The sequence below is a fragment of the Dendrobates tinctorius genome, unplaced genomic scaffold (assembly GCF_039654945.1).
Source record: "Dendrobates tinctorius isolate UK_male_01 unplaced genomic scaffold, ASM3965494v1 ptg000066l, whole genome shotgun sequence".
Taxonomy (NCBI): domain Eukaryota; kingdom Metazoa; phylum Chordata; class Amphibia; order Anura; family Dendrobatidae; genus Dendrobates; species Dendrobates tinctorius.
Genome location: NW_027361734.1, coordinates 1,225,649 through 1,245,019, shown reverse-complemented (window position 1 = coordinate 1,245,019; position 19,371 = coordinate 1,225,649). Strand labels below are relative to the sequence as shown.

General features: G+C 42.2%; 1 protein-coding gene across 1 annotated transcript in view; it reads left to right on the top strand.

Moving 5' to 3' along the window:
- Positions 1–19,371, top strand: part of LOC141095090 (uncharacterized) — a 616,558-nt gene that overhangs the window by 546,207 nt on the left and 50,980 nt on the right. The window contains exons 94-96 of the mRNA XM_073580971.1: positions 4,565–4,618; positions 8,239–8,287; positions 16,752–16,787. Of these exons, the coding sequence (XP_073437072.1) occupies positions 4,565–4,618; positions 8,239–8,287; positions 16,752–16,787 (139 nt within the window). The remainder of the gene's footprint in view (positions 1–4,564; positions 4,619–8,238; positions 8,288–16,751; positions 16,788–19,371) is intronic.

The window sequence follows — 19,371 nt, the reverse complement described above, 5'->3', positions numbered from 1 at the left end:
TGTGCAGCTGGCAACACTGAGATCCATAGACAATATGGAAAGGAGTCTTCTGCTCACTGAGCAGACGCTCAATGGGATAGATTAGGGGGGGTGCTAGGTTGGAGCTGCAGGACAATGAAGCCGCTAGCTGGGTGACAGTTAGAAGGCAGGGTAGAGGGAAGAGCACCAGGGAGGCTAGTACTGATCTGGCACTCCCCAATAAGTTTGCTAAGTTGGCAGATGAGGGGAGTGTTAGTGCAGGAGTAGCACTGCTGCAGCAAGGCATGTCCTCTGAAAGCCGGGGGAGTGTCTGCTCCAGTAAGGGGGGAAATAGGAGAACAGGGCAGGCCAGACAGGTTCTGGTAGTGGGAGACTCAATTATTAGGGAAACAGGGCAATCTGTCACAAAGACAGGGATCGTCGAACGGTGTGCTGCCTACCTGGCGCTCGAGTCCGACACATCGCTGATCAGGTTGACAGATTACTGGGAGGGGCTGGTGAAGATCCAGTGGTCATGGTGCACATTGGCACAAATGACAAAGTTAGAGGTAGGTGGTAGCTCCTTAAAGATGATTTCAGGGAATTAGGCTGTAAGCTTAAAGCAAGGACCTCCAAGGTGGTATTTTCCGAAATACTTCCTGTACCACGTGCCACACCAGAGAGGCAACAAGAGGTTACGGACGGTAATAAGTGGCTCAGGAATTGGTGTAGGAAGGAGGGGTTTGGGTTCCTGCAGAACTGGGCCGACTTCTCTGTTGGCTACAGGTTCTACGCTAGGGACGGGCTGCACCTCAATGGGGATGGTGCAGCTGTGCTGGGGGAGAAAATGGCTAGAAGGTTGGAGGAGTATTTAAACTAGGGACGGGGGGGAGGGTATTCCTTTTATAGGAGGGGAAGACAGTGCAGATGGAGACCTGGGCAAAAATAATGAAATTGGAGGTGGGGGTGGCATGGGGGGTGAGGTTAGAACAGTTAATAATTTAAGAAAGAAGAGAGGTACAGAGAGATACATTAAGTGCATGTATACTAATGCCAGAAGCCTTGCCAACAAAATGGAGGAATTGTAGTTAATGTTGTTGGAACATAATTATGACATGGTGGGGATATCTGAGACATGGCTGGACGAGAGCCATGACTGGGCGGTTAATTTACAGGGCTATAGTCTGTTCAGAAATGACCAAACAAATAAGCGAGGGGGAGGTGTGTGTTTATATGTAAAATCATCCTTAAAACCCATCCTTCGTGATAATATATATGAATCTAATGAAAATGTAGAGTCCCTGTGGGTAGAGATAAGGGGAGGGGGGAAAAATAATAAATTACTGATAGGGGTTTGTATAAGTCTCCAAAAATAATGGAAGCAACAGAGAATATCCTCATAAAGCAAATAGATGAAGCTGCGACTCAAGGAGAAGTCATTATTATGGGGGACTTCAACTACCCTGAAATACATTGGGGAACCGAAACCTGCAGTTCCAGCAAAGGTAATAGGTTTTTGACAACTATGAGAGACAATTACCTTTCACAACTGGTTCAGAATTAAAGCAAGTAGGTAGTGATGAGGCATTAAACAAATACAGAAAATTAAAAAAATTCTGTAAAAAGCAAATCAAGACAGCAAAGATTGAGACAGAGAGACTCATTGCCAGAGAAAGTAAAAATAATCCCAAAATATTCTTTGACTACATAAATAGCAAGAAGCTAAAAATGATAGTGTTGGCCCCCTTAAAAATAGTCTGGGTGAAATGGTGGATGAGGAAAAAGCCAATATGCTAAATGACTTTTTTTCAACAGTATTTACACAAGAAAATCCCATGACGGATAACATGATCAGGGATAAACATTCTCCATTAAATGTCACCTGCTTAACCCAGCAGGAAGTACGGCGGCGTCTAAAAATCACTAAAATTGACAAATCCCCAGGCCCGGATGGGATACACCCCCGAGTACTGCAGGAATTAAGCACAGTCATAGATAGACCATTATTTTTAATCTTTAAAGATTCCATAATAACAGGGTTTGTACCACAGGACTGGCATATAGCAAATGTGGTGCCAATATTCAAAAAGGGGACAAAAACTGAACTTGGAAATTATAGGCCAGTAAGTTTAACCTCAACTGTGGGTAAAATCCTGGAGGGTTTTCTAAGAGATACTATACTGGAGTATCTGGAGAAGAATAACCTCATGACCCAATATCAACATGGGTTTACAAGGGACCGTTCCTGTCAGACTAATCTGATAAGCTTTTATGAAGACGTAAGTTCAGGACTGAACCAAGGGAAGGCAGTGGACGTGGTGTAATGGACTTTTCAAAAGCTTTTGATACAGTGCCACACAAAAGGTTGATACATAAAATGAGAACAATGGGGATAGGGGAAAATATGTGCAGGTGGGTTAAGAGCTGGCTCAGGGATAGGAAACAAAGGGTGGTTATTAATGGAGCACACTCGGACTGGGTCAGGGTTAGCAGTGGGGTACCACAGGGGTCAGTTTTGGGCCCGCTTCTTTTTAAAATATTTATTAATGACCTTGTAGGGGGCATTGAGAGGAGAATTTCAATATTTGCAGATGACACTAAACTCTGCAGGGTAATCAATACAGAGGAGGACAATTTTATATTACAGGAAGATTTATGTAAGCTAGAAGCTTGGACTGATAAATGGCAAATGAGCTTTAATGGGGATAAATGTAAGGTCATGCACTTGGGTAGAACGAACAAGATGTATAATTATGTGCTTAATTGTAAAACACTGGGCAAAAGTGTCACTGAAAAAGACCTGGGTGTATGGGTGGACGACAAACTCACATTTAGTGGCCAGTGTCAGGCAGCTGCTGCAAAGGCAAATAAAATAATGGGATGCATTAAAAGAGGAATAGATGCTCATGAGGAGAACATAATTTTACCTCTATACAAGTCACTAGTGCGGCCACACTTAGAATTCTGTGTACAGTTCTGGTCTCCGGTGTATAAGAAAGGCATAGCTGAACTGGAGTGGGTGCAGAGAAGAGCGACCAAGGTTATTAGGGAACTAGGGGGTCTGCAATACCAAGACAGGTTATTACACTTGGGGTTATTTAGTTTGGAAAATCGAAGGCTTAGGGGTGATCTTATTACAATGTATAAATTTATGCGGGGACAATACAAAAACCTTTCTAATGATCTTTTTACCTGTGACAGGGACAAGGGGGCACCCTCTAGGTCTGGAGGAAAGAAGGTTTAAGCATAATCACAGGTGCAGATTCTTTACTGTAAGAGCAGTGAGACTATGGAACTCTCTGCCATATGATGTTGTAATGAGTGATTCCCTAATAAAATTTAAGAAGGGACTGGATACCTTTCTTGAAAAGTATAATATTACAGGGTATATACACTAGTTTCCTTAATATTGTGTTGATCCAGGGAGCTTGTCTGATAGCCGTATGTGGAGTCGGGAAGGAATTTTTTTCCCCAATGTGAAGCTTACTGTTTGCCACATGGGTTTTTTTTGCCTTCCTCTGGATCAACATGTTAGGCAAGTTAGGATAGGATATGGGTTGAACTAGATGGACTTAACGTCTTCCTTCAACCTTAATAACTATGTTACTATGTTACTATAAAGGGACAGTGGTCAGAATTGTAAAAACTGGCCCGGTCATGAACGTGCAAACCACCCTTGGGGATAAATGGGTTAAAAAACGCATTCCCATGCAATCCTATGGGATTCCGCAGTTGCTGTGCCCATGCTGCGGTTTTTACCACTGCAGAATTGCATAGTGGTAAAATCTGCAGCATGTTCATTATTTCTGCGGATTTGCGGCGATTCCGCTGCCATAGGATTGCATTGAATCACTCACTTTACGCATGTGGCTATGCCCACCATGCGTAAAGTGAGCACTTGATGTGCGGATGGTACCCAGGGTCTGGGGGAGAGGAGACTCTCCTCCATGCCCTGGGTACCATAATCCTGTTAAAAATAGAATTAAAATAAAAAATCGGAATATACTCACCCTTTGATGGCCCTCGGAGTCCTCCCGCCTCTCAGCCACGCTGCCAGCATCTTCTGTTCCCAGGGATGCATTGCGCAAATCACCTGAGATGACATCGCAGTCTCGCGAGCGTGACGTCACAAAGGTCCTTCGCACAAAGCATACCTGGGAACGGAACTTGAGAATAACCATATTTTTTTTAATTATTTTTAACATCCTCTTTTACTACTGATGCGGCATAGGCAGCATAAATAGTAAAAAGTTGGTCACACTTGTCAAGCACTATGCTTAACAAGTGTGACCAACCTGTCAATCACTTTTCCAAGCGATGCTTCAAATCGCTTGGAAAGCGCAAGCATTCTGCAAGCTAAAAACGCTTGCAAAACGCTTGTGGGAAAACGCATGCGAATTCCGCATGCGTTTTACCTGCAGCAGGGAGTTGTGGAAATGCTGTGGACATTTCTGCAGCATTTATGCAAGGAGGGCACTTAGCCTAAGTGTCTATAAACTTTAGCATATTTTCTTGTAGGTATACTGCTATCTTTTGCTTTTTAGATCTTTTTGTTTGGAAATATTTATTGGTATTACTGTATTCATTCGCTAAAATTTATTTCCAGGGAGAAGATGGATCTGAGGGTTTGAAAGGTGACAAAGGAGACCCTGGACTTTCTGTAAGTGATATAATTCCTTTCAACATGTATAAGTCAAATGCACATATACATGACTTTAATGAGCGGTACCACGTGACCACTGAAGGAAGGAAGGGAGACCATGGGAGAAGCAGGGGGGCTGCAGAGACCGCACCAGGAGGGGGTAAGTATATGCAGTATTCACCTGTCCCCATTCCAAAGCTGCTTGCCGCTGTCTGCCGGGTCCTGTCAGTAACGTTCAGGCAGAAAAGGGCACAATGACGTGGTTAGTGCACGCCGCGCCCTCTGCCTGAACTGACAGAGGACCTGGAGGACAGCAGCAAGCAGCATTGGAAGAGGGACAGGTGAATATATCAGGTGCCGGGGTCCTGAGCCAGCGGTGACACCGGCACCAGGCCCCCAGTGACAAGAGGTGAGTATGTCATTTTTTTTATTTGCGGCAGCAACAGCATATGGGGGCATAATCTATGGAGCATCTTATGGGGGCAAAATCTATGGAGCATCTTATGGGGGCATAATCTATGGAGCATCTTATGGGGGCATAATCTATGGAGCATCTTATGGGGGCATAATCTATGGAGCATCTTATGGGGGCATAATCAATGGAGCATCTTATAGAACAACTTATCGGGCATAATCTATGGAACATCTTATAGAGCATAGTCTATGGAGTATCTTATGGGGCAGTATATGGGGCATAATCTACGGAACATCTTATGGGGCTGTAACCTTTATGGAGCAGCATATGGGGCATATTCTATGGAGCATCTTATGGGGCCATTATTAACCTTTGTGCAGCATTATATGGGGTGTATTTTGTATGGAGCATCTTATGGAGCCCATCATGAACTGTATGGAGCATTATATGGGGCTCCTGATTCAATACAGATATTCAAAAACATTTAACTTACTGGTGTCTCAATTAATTTTACTTTTATTGGTATCTATTTTTATTTTTGAAATTTACCAGTAGCTGCTGCATTTTCCACCCTAGGCTTATACACGAGTCAATAAGTTTTCCCAGTTTTTTGTGGCAAAATTAGGGGGTCGGCTTATACTCGAGTCGGCTTATACACAAGTATATACGGTAATTGCTTATTTTCACGCGCCATTGATTTTTTAATTAAGGATTGAAATAACAGTTATTCCGTAAGATTATGTGCGTAAGTATCGTTTTTGCCACATTTGCCCTCATTTTTTCCTGCATGTTCTTACCGTGAAAAATGCAACATTTTACCATTCCAGCAAAGTGATTGAGATTCCTAAAGTCTCATACACAAGTTGCTTATTTTTTCCTTGGAGATTTAAAGTAGTTTCATATCTGCAGCATATCAATTAATTCAGCGTTTTTGCAATGTTTTTCATCCATTGTAATGACTGTGGAAAATGCAGCGAAAACGCATGTTTTTTCATGCAGCATTTTTCCTGCAAAGAGACACCTTATTTATGCAGAAATGTCTCAGTTTTCTATATGTTGTAAAACTTATATATTGTTAAAATGTATCAACAAGTCTAATATACTGTACATTAAGGAAATTACAAGGTTCCAGAGTTGTTCCAAATAATTTATTTTTCAATTAGAAAAATCAATCAGGCATATTAAAAGTGATGGTTTGGCCACAAATGGTTGTCATCAAGCAGCCAAGATATAAGAAAAAATATTCACTATTGTCGACTGACAACATTGTCTGTTTTTTGTTATTTTTTTTATGTTTTGGATTGACAAAGACAGTTTGTGGATAAGATGTCACTTTTTGATATGCCTGGTGTTTCTGATTGTATAATACAGTATTGGGAGTGACTTTGGGGTCACTGACTTTCCTTTCCATGAAATATTAGTTAGTTAGTTTTCAGACATTTATTAATCGTGTCATCTCTTTGCAGTTTGAACCATCCTATGGTTCATATTGTGGAATATGGATTCTGTACATTTATTGTAGGAACACTTTAAATCTGTAATAATTGCAGATGTCATTATACATCTGAACTAAAATAATTAAGACTATGGACCTGATTCATTTTTTGCTTGGCTTTTTTAAGTCATTTTCCTATTTTGTGTGGTGGTATTAGTTGCCATTTGTGTGTCAAATTCATCAAAATGGCGCATGGGGTTCATGAATTTGGTGCAAAGTCAAAAAGAATCTTTCTTCCTATCTTGAATTGTTTTTGCGACTTTTTGCCCATTAGCGCTAAAAGTCGCAAAAATTGCACCAATTTACCGGCAGACTCAAAAGTTCCACAGTGGAGGACTGAAGTGAAGTTACATTAAATTTGTCACTTTTTGAAAAGTTGCAATTAATGAATAAGGCAAAAACATCTGAAATCGCTACACTTCACGCACAAAGAAGAAAAAAACAAAACAGGCAAGTACATATAAAATAGACTTTAAAAAGGCACGAATAGAATAATGAATCAGGTGCAAACAAAAAAAGGTACAAAACATACAAAACTAGTTAAAAAACAGGGACAAAGAACATGATTTAACAGGCAAGGCCTTAGAATATAGTTCATCACAGATACCTATGTTATTTGCCATAATGTCTTTTTACCAGTCGCCTTCTATGGTCATCAAAGTATCTTTACTGTTGAAATTCAAGCAGTATTGACAATCCTTGAGTGAAATATTTCCTGATAACTGCAAATATTGAAAGAATTATCCACTGCCAACAGTTCTACTCCTCAGTGTGTCTGGGATGCAGTTACTGACAGCTCAGCCTTCCAATCTGGTACAGGGGCGTGCTGAGCTGTTAGTGTGTTGAATGACAGTTCGACCGTCCAATCTGAGACAGGAGACGCAGGCTGTCTGCAGGTGTTCATTACCCAGGGAATTGCTTTACTGGGCTGTTACTCCCAGACCTCTGCTGGATGTACATTCAGCTACTGTCTGGTTGGGCTCTCTGTGCCTTGCGTTATGTTCATAGATCTTTTGTTGCCAGACCTTGGATCTTGTTCTGACCATCCAACTGTTTAACCCCTGCTGCTTTGATTCTGGTATTCTGATCTCCGAATGTTACCTGACTGTCTTTGTCTCTTCCTGCTGTTTATGACATACCTTCCTGGCTTTTGACCTTGGACTCCTTGACAATGCTGTCTTAGGGCTTGGCTGTGAGAAGTGATTCAGCGTCACTTCCCCTACTGGAGCACCCCACTTAAATGCACTCAGTGTGCTGAATAAAAGAACAAAATAGCATTTTTCCTCTCAGACCAGTGTGTCTCCTTCTCTCCAAGCGCTGTGGTCACTGGCAATTTCGTGACACTGTTTGTCACAGGAGCGCTGCAGCTACTGATCGGTGGCAGCCTTCACACTTCCACCACATGGAACAGTTCCTTCAGATAGAACTGTTAGGGCTGCATCCCATCAGAAGTCACAGATGCAGGGCTCACGTGGGATAACTATTGTCACAAGATTTCTGGGCGACCTGGCTCTCGGACCAGCGGAGATCGCATGGTAAGGAAGGTAAGTTTGCTTTTTTTCTTTTATTCCATTCTTTCACCATGCCCATATTATTCTGTATAAGCAAGAGAGACTGATGGTGGTCATGTTTAGTGGTATCTCTAGAACTTAATTTTTATATTACGTATTGTTATGAAGAAAGTTTTTTTTACTGTTGTTTTTCCTCTATGTAACACTGTTTTTACAGGAGGAGGATGTGAAAGACCTAGTCAGAATGGAATTAATTGGAAAGTGTGGTAAGTTGTAGTAGAAATCAATTTCCATTTCTTACACAGCAGATTTTTTTACTACATTGAAACCATTTGAAGCACAAATGTCTCAACACTACAGTATTGTAGCTCCTCATATAGAAAACATCATATAGAGAAATTGTGACTGTGAAACATGAATGTCTTAGTCAACCTTAAGGCTCATTCAGACCTCCATATTTTTCTCGTACGAGAAAAATGTTCCTAGTTTCATTAGTTGTTTTTTTTCAGAGTTTGATCAGATTCTCATGAGAGTGTCATCCGAGTTTCATCCCAGTGCCACGTTTCATCAGTTTTTATTGAATGAGGTAAAAACAAGTTTCTCTACCTTCTGAGTACTGTCTGATATTTTTAATGAAACTATAGACTTGCATTGCCAATCAATATTGGACATATCTCTGCGGTTTTTGCATGGACCACTCGGTCCACAAAAATTATCGGACATGTGAACAGCCCTGTAGAAGACTATATTCGGTTCAAGTTCAAACCTTGAAAAACAGATAGAACTCGTGCAAGAAAAATGGAAACTCTGAATGAGCTATTACAAATATAGAATCTAAAGGAAAAGATGACCCAGCCCAAGAACTTACACACTTAAAGGGGTGAGAGTGTAGGAAGTGCATTTAATTAAAGGGTTGGAGCACTTTTTTTAATGAATTTGTCCAAACTTAACATGTGATGCAACTTACAGATTTTAAGTCTGCTTTACTGCTGCACTATTTTCTTAAAATTCAGAGATCGGCATGAGTAAACTGCAGGGTTCTTCATTATAGAAACAGTCACATGACACATGATGTCCTCATATGACATTTTCATCCATTAACTATTTACTCTGCTCACGCATGTGCATACACTATTGTGGTACCAGCCCCTCTGCATGTGTGGCTTCAAGGGGGAAAGTTGGGCTGGTCAATGACAATATGTGAAAAAAAAAAAACTTGAGATAAGATTGCTTTCTTTTTGTTACACGAAAATAAATGCCACTACTTGCTACCGCATTATATATATATATATAGCCAAACTTCACATGCCACAAATGCAAGCTTGTGTCCCTGTTGGAGGAAAAGTTGCAAAATCTCGAAGAGAGGTTAGCTACGCTGAAGTTCATTAAGGAAGGTGAAGAGTTCTTAGACAGAGCAGAATTATCTCTTCATGTTACAGAAGGAGAAGAAATTCAAAGTGCACCTGAAGAAACAGAGGAATGGAAGCATGTGACCCAGAGAAGCAGGAGGATCAAGAGGCAGTCATCACCCATACTTCTCAGGAACCAGTACCAGGCTCTTACACAGGAGAACGATGAAGAAATACATCAGGATCAGACTTTGCCCACAAACAGCAACCTTGTACGCCTTCAGAATCCTCCTGGATGGAGAAAGAAAAATGTTGTGAAGAAGAAACGGAGAGTGGTGGTCATGGGGGATTCCCTGTTGAGAGGAACAGAGGCCGCTATCTGCAGACCGGATATAACTTCAAGAGAAATGTGCGGTCTTCCAGGTGCAAAAATTAAAGATGTGTCTGACAGGATATGAGGACTCTTCAGACCTACAGATGACTACCCATTCCTACAAATACATGTGGGGACAAATGACACAGCAAGAATCGACCTGGAAACCATCTGCAGTGACTTTGAAAACTTAGGCAAAAAAGTGAAAGAACTAGGAGCGCAGGTGGTCTGCTCTTCCATCCTCCCAGTGGATGGCCATGGAATAAGGAGGTGGAGTAAGATTCTGCAGGTGAACAACTGACTACGTCGATGGTGCCGTCAGCAAGGATTTGGATTTCTGGATCACGGAGTGAATTACCTATACGATAGACTACTTGCTAGAGATGGGGTGCACCTTACGAAGACTGGAAAACATGTATTTGGAAGTCGCATTGCTACACTCATCAGGAGAGTTTTAAACTAGAACAATGTGGGAAGGGAAGCAAAAGGCCAGAAAAAGCCATACACCTGGCAAATGCTATTGAGAACTCTGCTATTAGAAGTGGGAGGAAAGAACAAAGACAAAAAAATCTAAATAATAAAAATATTGGAGAAAGAGAAACCAATCACAAACTAAAATGTTTCTATACTAATGCACAAAGCATGGGCAACAAACAAGGAGAATTGGAGCTAATAACGCAGGAAAAAAGAAATATGTCATTGGAATCACTGAAACTTGGTGGGACAATAAACATGATTGGAATACAAGGCTAGAAGGATGCAACTTATTTGCAAGAAACAGACTTGATAAACGAGGAGGAGGTGTCGCATTGTATGTTAGAAACGCGTATATCTGCACAGAGCTTGAAACTTCAGAGACTGGGAGTTCTGTGGAATCTGTTTGGGTAAGAATACAAGAACAGAACAATGGAAAGGACACCATTGTTGGCATTTACTACAGGTCGCCTGTGCAAGCTGAAGATATGGATGAACTCTTTATGCATCAAATGGCCAAGTTCTCCAAAAAATATGACATAGTTGTCTTGGGAGATTTCAACTATCCAGACATTTGATGGGAATCTCTCTCAGGCAAAACTAACAGGTCAAGGAAATTCTTATCCTCTCTTGCTAACAACTTTATCTTCCAAAAGGTAGGGGAGAAAACAAGAAGATTTGCTACCTTGGATCTAATCCTTATAAACATGGAGGAAATGGTTGAGGAGGTAAAAGTGACTGGGACCCTAGGAGGTAGCGACCATGCTCTTTTAGAATTTTGGATAACTAGAGGAGGAAGACCTGTGAAGACTCAGACGTCAAGGTTAGATTTCAGAAAGGCAGATTTTAAGGGATTCAGAAAGAGAATTGGAGGGATCCAATGGCTGGATATCCTTAAAGACAAAAATGTCCAAGAAGGATGGGAAATCTTGAAAAATGAAATTCTCAAGGCACAATTGTTAACAATTCTGAAAAGAGGGAAGAATAGGAAGCATTTAAGGAAACCAGGATGGATGAACACAGAACTTAAGCACATGCTAAAAAGGAAGAAAGAAATGTTTATAAAATGGAACGAGGGAGGCATATCTAAAGAAGAATATAATACTGTCTGCAGAACCTGCAGGGCACAAATCAGATTACTAAAGCTGACAATGAATTGAGGCTTGCAAGATATGTCAAAAGCAATAATAAAGGATTTTGGGGATATGTCAAAAGTAAAAGAAAAGTCAAAGATGCTATAGGATTTTTACAGGATGAAAATGATGAAATGGTAAGACAGGATGTTGAGAAGGCCGAACTTTTAAATTCCTATTTTGCATCTGTTTTCTCTCAGAAAGGAAATGTAACATCAACTGTTCTTCACTGTCCTATTAAGGGAATAGAAGAATCCATGATATCTATAAACAGAAAGATAGTGAGGAAACATTTAGCTATCCTAAATTAATTCAAGTCTCCAGGTCCAGATGAATTGCACCCCAGAGTACTGAAGGAGATAGCAGAAGAAATTTTTGAACCCCTCTCCATAATCTCTGAAAATTCTTGGAGAACAGGAGATGTCCCAGAAGACTGGAGAAGAGCAAATGTTGTTCCTATCATCAAAAAGGGGAAGAAGGTGGACCCAGGGAACTATAGGCCGGTGAATCTGACTTCTATACCAGGAAAGATCTTTGAACAAATTATTAAACAACATGTATGTCAGTACCTGGATAAGAATGAAGTGATTAAATAGAGTCAGCATGGGTTTGTAACTAATAAGTCATGTCAGACTAACTCAATTTCCTTCTATGACAGAATCACTGATTGGGTGGATCAGGGAAATGCTGTAGATATAGTATATCTTGACTTCAGCAAAGCATTTTACAAAGTATCTCACACAATCCTTATTGAAAAAATGACTAGGTATGGAATGGACAAGGCAACTGTTAGGTGGATTCATAACTGGCTTAGTGATCGGACCCAAAGAGTGGTCGTAAATGGCTGCACATCCTGTTGGAAGAATGTCTCAAGTGGGGTACCACAGGGCTCTGTCCTGGGCCCTGTATTGTTCAACATCTTTATCAACGATTTAAATTAAGGAATTGAGGGTAAACTGATCAAATTTGCTGATGACACAAAGCTAGAAGGGATAGCTAATACTAGAGAAGAGAGAGAGAGGATTCAAAAAGTTATAAATAAACTGGAGCAGCGGGCAGCAACTAACAGAATGGTTTTTAACAGGGAAAAATTCAAAGTACTACATCTGGGCAAGAAAAATGAAAAAGCATATACAGAATGGGAGGAATAGGGCTAAGTAACGGCACATGTGAAAAAGACTTGGATTTACTTAGATCACAGACTGAATATGAGACAACAGTGTGATGCAGCAGCAAAAAAAGCAAATGCAATTCTAGGATGTATTAACAGAAGCATACAGTCTAGATCACGTGAAGTCATTATTGCCCTCTACTCCTCTTTGGTCAGACCTCATCTGGAATACTGTGTCCAGTTTTGGGCGCCACATTTTAGAAAAGACATCAACAAACTGGAGCAAGTTCAGAACAGAGCGACCAGAATGGTGACCAGTCTGCAAACCCTGTCTTATGAGGAAAGGTTGCATGATTTGGGAATGTTTAGCTTGCAAAACAGAAGACTGAGAGGAGACTTAATAGCTGGCTACAAATATCTAAAGGGCTGTCACATTGTAGAAGGATCATCTTTATTCTCATTTGCACAAGGAAAGACAAGAAGCAATGGGATGAAACTGTATGGGAGGAGACACAGATTAGATATTAGAAAAAACTTTCTGACAGTTAGAGTGATCAATGAGTGGAACAGGCTGCCACGAGAAGTCGTGAGTTCTACTTCAATGGAAGTCTTCAACAGAGGCTGGACAGACATCTGTCTGGGATGATTTAGCGAATCCTGCTTTGAGCAGGGGGTTGGACCAGATGGCCCAGGAGGTCCCTTCCAACTCTACGATTCTATGATTCTATGATTATATATATATATACAAATACCCCAAAATAGTGCTATATGAAATATGGCTATGCCCACAAAAAACAAGCCTGTTACAATGATAGGAAAATAAAAAGTTATGGCTTTTGTTATTAATATTGTGTCAAAGTATTAAAATTGTAACCTGTTATGTGTATTTTAAAGTTGTTTAGTACTGAAATGATCTTTTCTCATGCATACATGGTATGTGGGCACTTTTCCAATGTACCGTAGTTTGTTCATGCACTATAGTCATCTTTGTTTTTTCTTTGCTTATGGCTGACATAGCGATAACTACAGATATTATACTGTTTAGGATCATTTTACAAGAAAATGCATTAAATATAGCCATCTCCATGGATACCTCAGGTGCTGCTTTTATTAAGTATTATAATACCCAGAAATATGATCAATTTAAAGTAGTCAGTTACTATGAGTTACTATAATCAGATTTCTAGTAACTAATATGCCACATAGAAACCAATTTATAGTTGATCAGTATTGATAGTGGTACAGATAAGGACAATGCAAAGTCCAGAAATAGAAAGCGAGCACCATCACAATAGTCCACACATCCGAACCATCATACGTATATAAAAGAGACGCAGCCGGCAATACAACTGTTTTACCCTTAGGTGCACATTCATGGAAAATAAGCTATTCCACATAGCAAAAAATAATAGAAAAGAGCAGCACTCACCAGGTAGTGTAGTCAAGGCTTAATTATAAAAGCATATCAGCGGGAGAACGGGTGCAAAAAGGAGATAGCAACGACGATCGTTTCGTGCTGCAAAGGCGCTTCCACAGGTTACAATAAGGACAATATGTGTTGGATGTGATTCAACATTTGCTGCTCTTCTATCCAAAGCAGATAATTAAATTAAGTCTAATAGCTGAAATAGCAAAGGAAAATAGGTTGCTTATTTTTGTTTTGACCACTGACCCTTTGTTAGTCTTTGACCATATCCACATATTCATAGCCACTGTATAATATTGAAAATGCAAATAGTGACCTCATTCTACACTATGAAGTGTAAGGTGCTGTGATACACAATATAAATGCCACTTTTTTTCAAAAGCGGTTCACCTCAACAGAAATTACAGTCTCATTGACACATATGAGGCTTTATGTTCGAGATAGGAGATTCGCAGTAAGTGCTGTTGTAAAGTGACCAAGAGTGAAAGCCATGACCGAGTTGCTGTCTCATTACTCCCTGGCACAGTACAGAAAAATCATGTCGCAGTCCCAATGTGCTGTCCAATATAGGGTGCATCGAACTCATTTTGTCACGATCCATTTTTGGATCTGTCAGTTTGGGCTGCTCACATTTAAACTTTTTTCCTTTCTGGCTATCAGGGATGAATGTCAGTTTTCCCCGGTGGCCGCTGGTGTTATTTCAACTTTAGTTAGTCTGCTGGTGAGTTTTTCCCCCCGGTGGCCGCTGGTGTTACTGCATTGTGATTAATTATCTATGCAGGTGGGTGTCACTCCCACCTCCCTTTATAAGGCCACCTGGCTGGTGCCTCAGTTCACTGTTGGTAATACATGTCATTTGGAAGCCATACATTCTAAAGAGAGAAGCTATCTTGAGCAGTGGTGTTTGCAGCTAATCTGGAGCAGTGGTTATTTTGCTGGAAGCTGTGTTCGGGTACCTTACTCTGCGGTCTGGTGCATGACTGCAGAGCAAGCTAAGTGTTGTTTATTTTTCCCTGTCTGTTATTTTCCTTGATGTCTTATTAGTACAGCGGTAGGACATGTTCACACTTGCCAGTTCCCTAGTAAGGTATAGGTGCAGGGCAACTGAGGGACCTAGGTATCCTGATCGGCGACAGGTTGAAAGAACCTGTATAGGGAACGTCAGGGAGATCAGGGCACATCCTTAGCGGAGTGCAGGAGGTGTCCATTGCCCCATTCCCTAGTGCAGGGCCCACCATTGTAATTGTGTCCCCGGTGTCCCCTTGTTTGTCTTTGTTGGTTTTGTGACCGACCGATCGTTGGGTCGCGTCACGCAGGACCAGTCACTACTGCCCTGTGACATTATTACCAACCGTCCCATTTTTTTATGGTGAGCCATGGCCCAAATGCAGGCCTTTGCCCAACTGCTTCAGTCCCTCACTGATGAGCTTAAGGCTAAGTTCACACGTAGCGGAACTCTCGCGGAAATTACCACGAGAGTTCCGGAATTCCATTCCACGGGAAAATCGCATTTTATATTCCCGTGATTTTCCCGCGGAAAAACTAGAATTTTGCAAGCATAATTAGCTTGCAGAATGCTAGCGTTTTCCAAGCGATCTGTAGCATCGCTTGGAGAACTGATTGACAGGTTGGTTACACTCATCTAACATAGTGTTTGACAAGTGTGACCAACTTTTTACTACTGAGGCCGCCTATGCAGCATCAGTAGTAAAAGATAAAATGTAAAAAATAATAAAAAATATTGTTATTCTCACCTTCCGACATCCCGCACAGCCTTCCCGCCTCTCTCCACGCTCCCGTTCCCAGTAATCCTTTGCGAAAATGCCCGCGATGACGTCGGGATCGCGACGTCTCGCGGTCATTCGCGATGACGTCGAGCGAATGACCGCGATACTTCGCGAGAACAGACATCATCGCGGGCATTTTCGCAAAGGATTACTGGGAACAGGAGCATGGAGAGAGACAAGAAGGCTGCGCGGGATGTCGGAAGGTGAGAATAACAATAGTTTTTATTTTAAATTCTATTTTTTACAGGGATATGGTACCCAAAGCCCGGAGGACAGTCTCCTCTCCTCCGGGCCGTGGGTACCATACGCAATTGTTCTGCTTACTTTTCGCATGGTGTGCACAGCCACATGCGGGAAGTAAGCGGAACAATGCATTCCTATGGGTGCGGGATCGCCGCGATTCCACAAAATTAATGAGCATGCTGCGTTTTTTACTGCAAAGTGAATCCGCCGTGGTAAAAACCGCAGCATTAACACAGCATTGCGGAATCCCATTGGAATGCATGGGATGCTTATTTTTCGCGTTTTCGCGGCAAAATCGAGCGGTTAAAACTGCCGCGGAAACGCAAAAAAAACGCCATGTGTGAACTCAGCCTAAAGTGCTGGGGGTGAGGTGGTGCAGCAGCTGCAGCAGTTAGTGGGGTTCTGGGCCTCGGTTCAGGCTCAACCAGAAACCAAGATATCTCTCCCTGACAGGTTTTCTGGAGGGAAAGAAACATTTCTAGTGTTTCAGGAGGCTTGTAAATTATATTTCAGGCTCCACCCCCGTTCATCTGGGAGTGAGGAACAGTGCATGGGGATTATTGTCTCCCTACTCAGGGGTGATCCCCAGGCCTGGGCTTTCTCCCTGCCGACCAATTCGCCATCCTTACGGTGAGTAGATGGGTTTTTTACGGCTCTGGTGCTGGTGTATGATGATCCAGATTGCGTCTCTCTAGCGAAAACCAGACTCCGTAAAATCAAGCAGGGGAGCCGGCCAGTTGAGGAATACTGCTCTGAGTTTAGGAGGTGGGCCACAGATACTCAGTGGAATGACCCTGCCCTTAGGAGTCATTTTGTGCAGGGTCTGTCCCCAAGGTTGCAGCATACTCTTGTGCAGTACGCCGCACCCAGGTCACTGGAGGCCGCCATGTCCATTGCCATCCGGGTGGATAGATGCCTCAGGGAGAGACATATACCATATGTGCCCCCTTTAGTAGTTGCTAGGGAGGACACACCTGAAGGAGGAACCCATGCAGCTCAGAGCACTTGATTCCAAAAAGGGGTTGCCTGCGGTTTGCCGTGGTGTGGGGGCATGTTTTTTCTGTGGGCACACTGGCCATTTTATAGGAGTCTGCCCAGCGCATGCCAAATCTTCGATACCACCTAAGAAGCCGCGTCCCCCTGGTTTTGTGGAGGGAGACGACCATGGAGTGTATATTTCCTCCTTTTCATCCCCTCAGTGTACCCTATCGGCGGAAGTTACGGTGGGTGGGGTAACTGAGGGCCTTCCGTTACTTGTGGACAGTGGAGCTGGAGTCAACTTGGTGGATGCCCACTTTGTCCAGACCCATGGCCTCAGGTGAAGGATGCTAGCCAAATCCTTAAGCGTCCAGGCTATTGACTCTGTCCCACTAAGCCAGGGGAGCTTTACCCAAGTTGTGGATAATATACATTTTCGTATAGGGACTCATCATGAAGAGTCCCTGTCATGCTACGTCTTGGGGAGAATACTTTCACCCATCGTTTTAGGCGTCCCTTGGTTAAAGAAACACAACCCGGTGATAGATTGGCGATCTGGGGAAGTTGTCCACTGGGGCAGTCGTGTGAGGGCTGCTGCCTGGGGACTACTGTCTCCACTGTCTTGCTACAACCGTTCTCTTCTTCTCCATTGGGGGCAGCAGAGGTGCTGCCAGGGAGTAGGGACCAGTCTCAACCCTCACCATTAGCTAACCCTGTTAATCGGAGTCCTCTTAGGAGGAAGGATAGGGTTGTGGTTTCCTCTGAAAATCGTGGGGGTGTGAGTGTGGTGACACAGGAGGACGCTTCTGATGTCAGTCCTACAAACATTTCACCATTTTGTGGCAAACGCGTGAGTGGTAATAAACATTCAGGTCCAAACCTGTGTGTGAACAAGTATGTATGGGTGTCCACCAATCACATCCTGTGGAAGTGTGCTGCTGGATTTTGGAATTCTCGAGTAATCGGTCCTTATCGGGTGTTTGCCATTCTCGACCCAGCAACCTACCAGATGGAGTTTCTGTTATGCCCATACACAATTCGTTCCCCAGGTCGGCGCTCTGGAGATGTGTTTGAAACTAACAAAAGATGCTGGATGCACTACAATGTTTACTAATATCAATCTCTAAAAATTATAAGGTGCCATTGGATACATGGAAGGGAACCTAGAGAATATAGGCAAAAAAAGAGACCATGACATATAATCAGTGCACACTTGTGTATCCATCACCGTATTATTTTATTAACATCACAAAAAAGCACTCAAAAGTTAAAAACAATTAAAACCAACTATCAGTGTCCATCTCCACTTGGGGACAGCTGTAAATTTACTCTAAGTGCAGAAGAAACATATATACAGATACATGGTCTAATAAACACCTCTCAATTGAAAAATACCATATTCCTTATGCATAAACACACAAAAAAGCCGTCAAGGGCATCCCCAGAGACAGCAACACACCAATTTAAGAGGAAATTGTGTCTACAAGAGTACTAGAAAAGTCCCCTACCCTGATTCTCACTGGCAAGCAGAAACGGCTGAAATAGCCAGAAAATATATGAGGTATGAAATATATCCGCATGCAAAGGACTCACATTTCATATTAACCAACAAAAGTTGACTGGACAGTTCAAGTACATCAGATTGTAAAATGCAGTGTCAGGCACAACTACAACTGTCTATAAGTCACCTTCATTACTAACCGCATAGTCATATTGTATAAAAAACACACATCCTGAATAAAGTCCTTTAATTGAAAGAATGACAGACTCCTTTAATGAATTTAAATTAATCCATATGTCATCACCCAGTCCACAGAAGCCAATGTCTCCTGTAACAGAATTCAAATCGTAAACAACAATATTCCTCACCTGTCTGCAGTGAAGAAAAATGATTCATTTGTCCTGCGGCCGATCTAGCTCTGCTACATCTAGATAGCAGGCAGTATTGTTGCATGATGTGACTATACAGCCTGTCATCCAGCAGAAACACTAAGCTGACGACAACGTGAGCGCTGTTACTACTTTTCCCATGGCGCTAACGCTGACGTCAGTGAGTGGAACCGAACAATGCAAAGGTGACATCAACCCCATAAATATGAATCCCAGTTTCCACTGCCAGAGGGCAAGTGGGAAGAGCCGGGCAAAGCGCTAGAAATGATGCATCTAATAGATGAGCCTTTTCTGGGGCAGCTGTGGGCAGTCATTTTCAGGCTTGGGGGAAATATCCATGGCCCTTTACATGCCTGAGAATACCAGCCCCAGATGACTGCTTTAGCTTGGCTGGTTGTCAAAAATAGGGGGCAGCCCGTTTTTTTAAGTTATTTAAGTAATTAAAACATACAGCGTGAGATCCCTCTATTCTTGATAACCAGCCTTGCTGAAGCTGTCAGCTGATGGTTGCAACCCTCAGCTGTCAGTTTTGCCTGGCTGGTTATCAAAAATACCGGGGAACCCCACATAATTTTTTTTATTATTA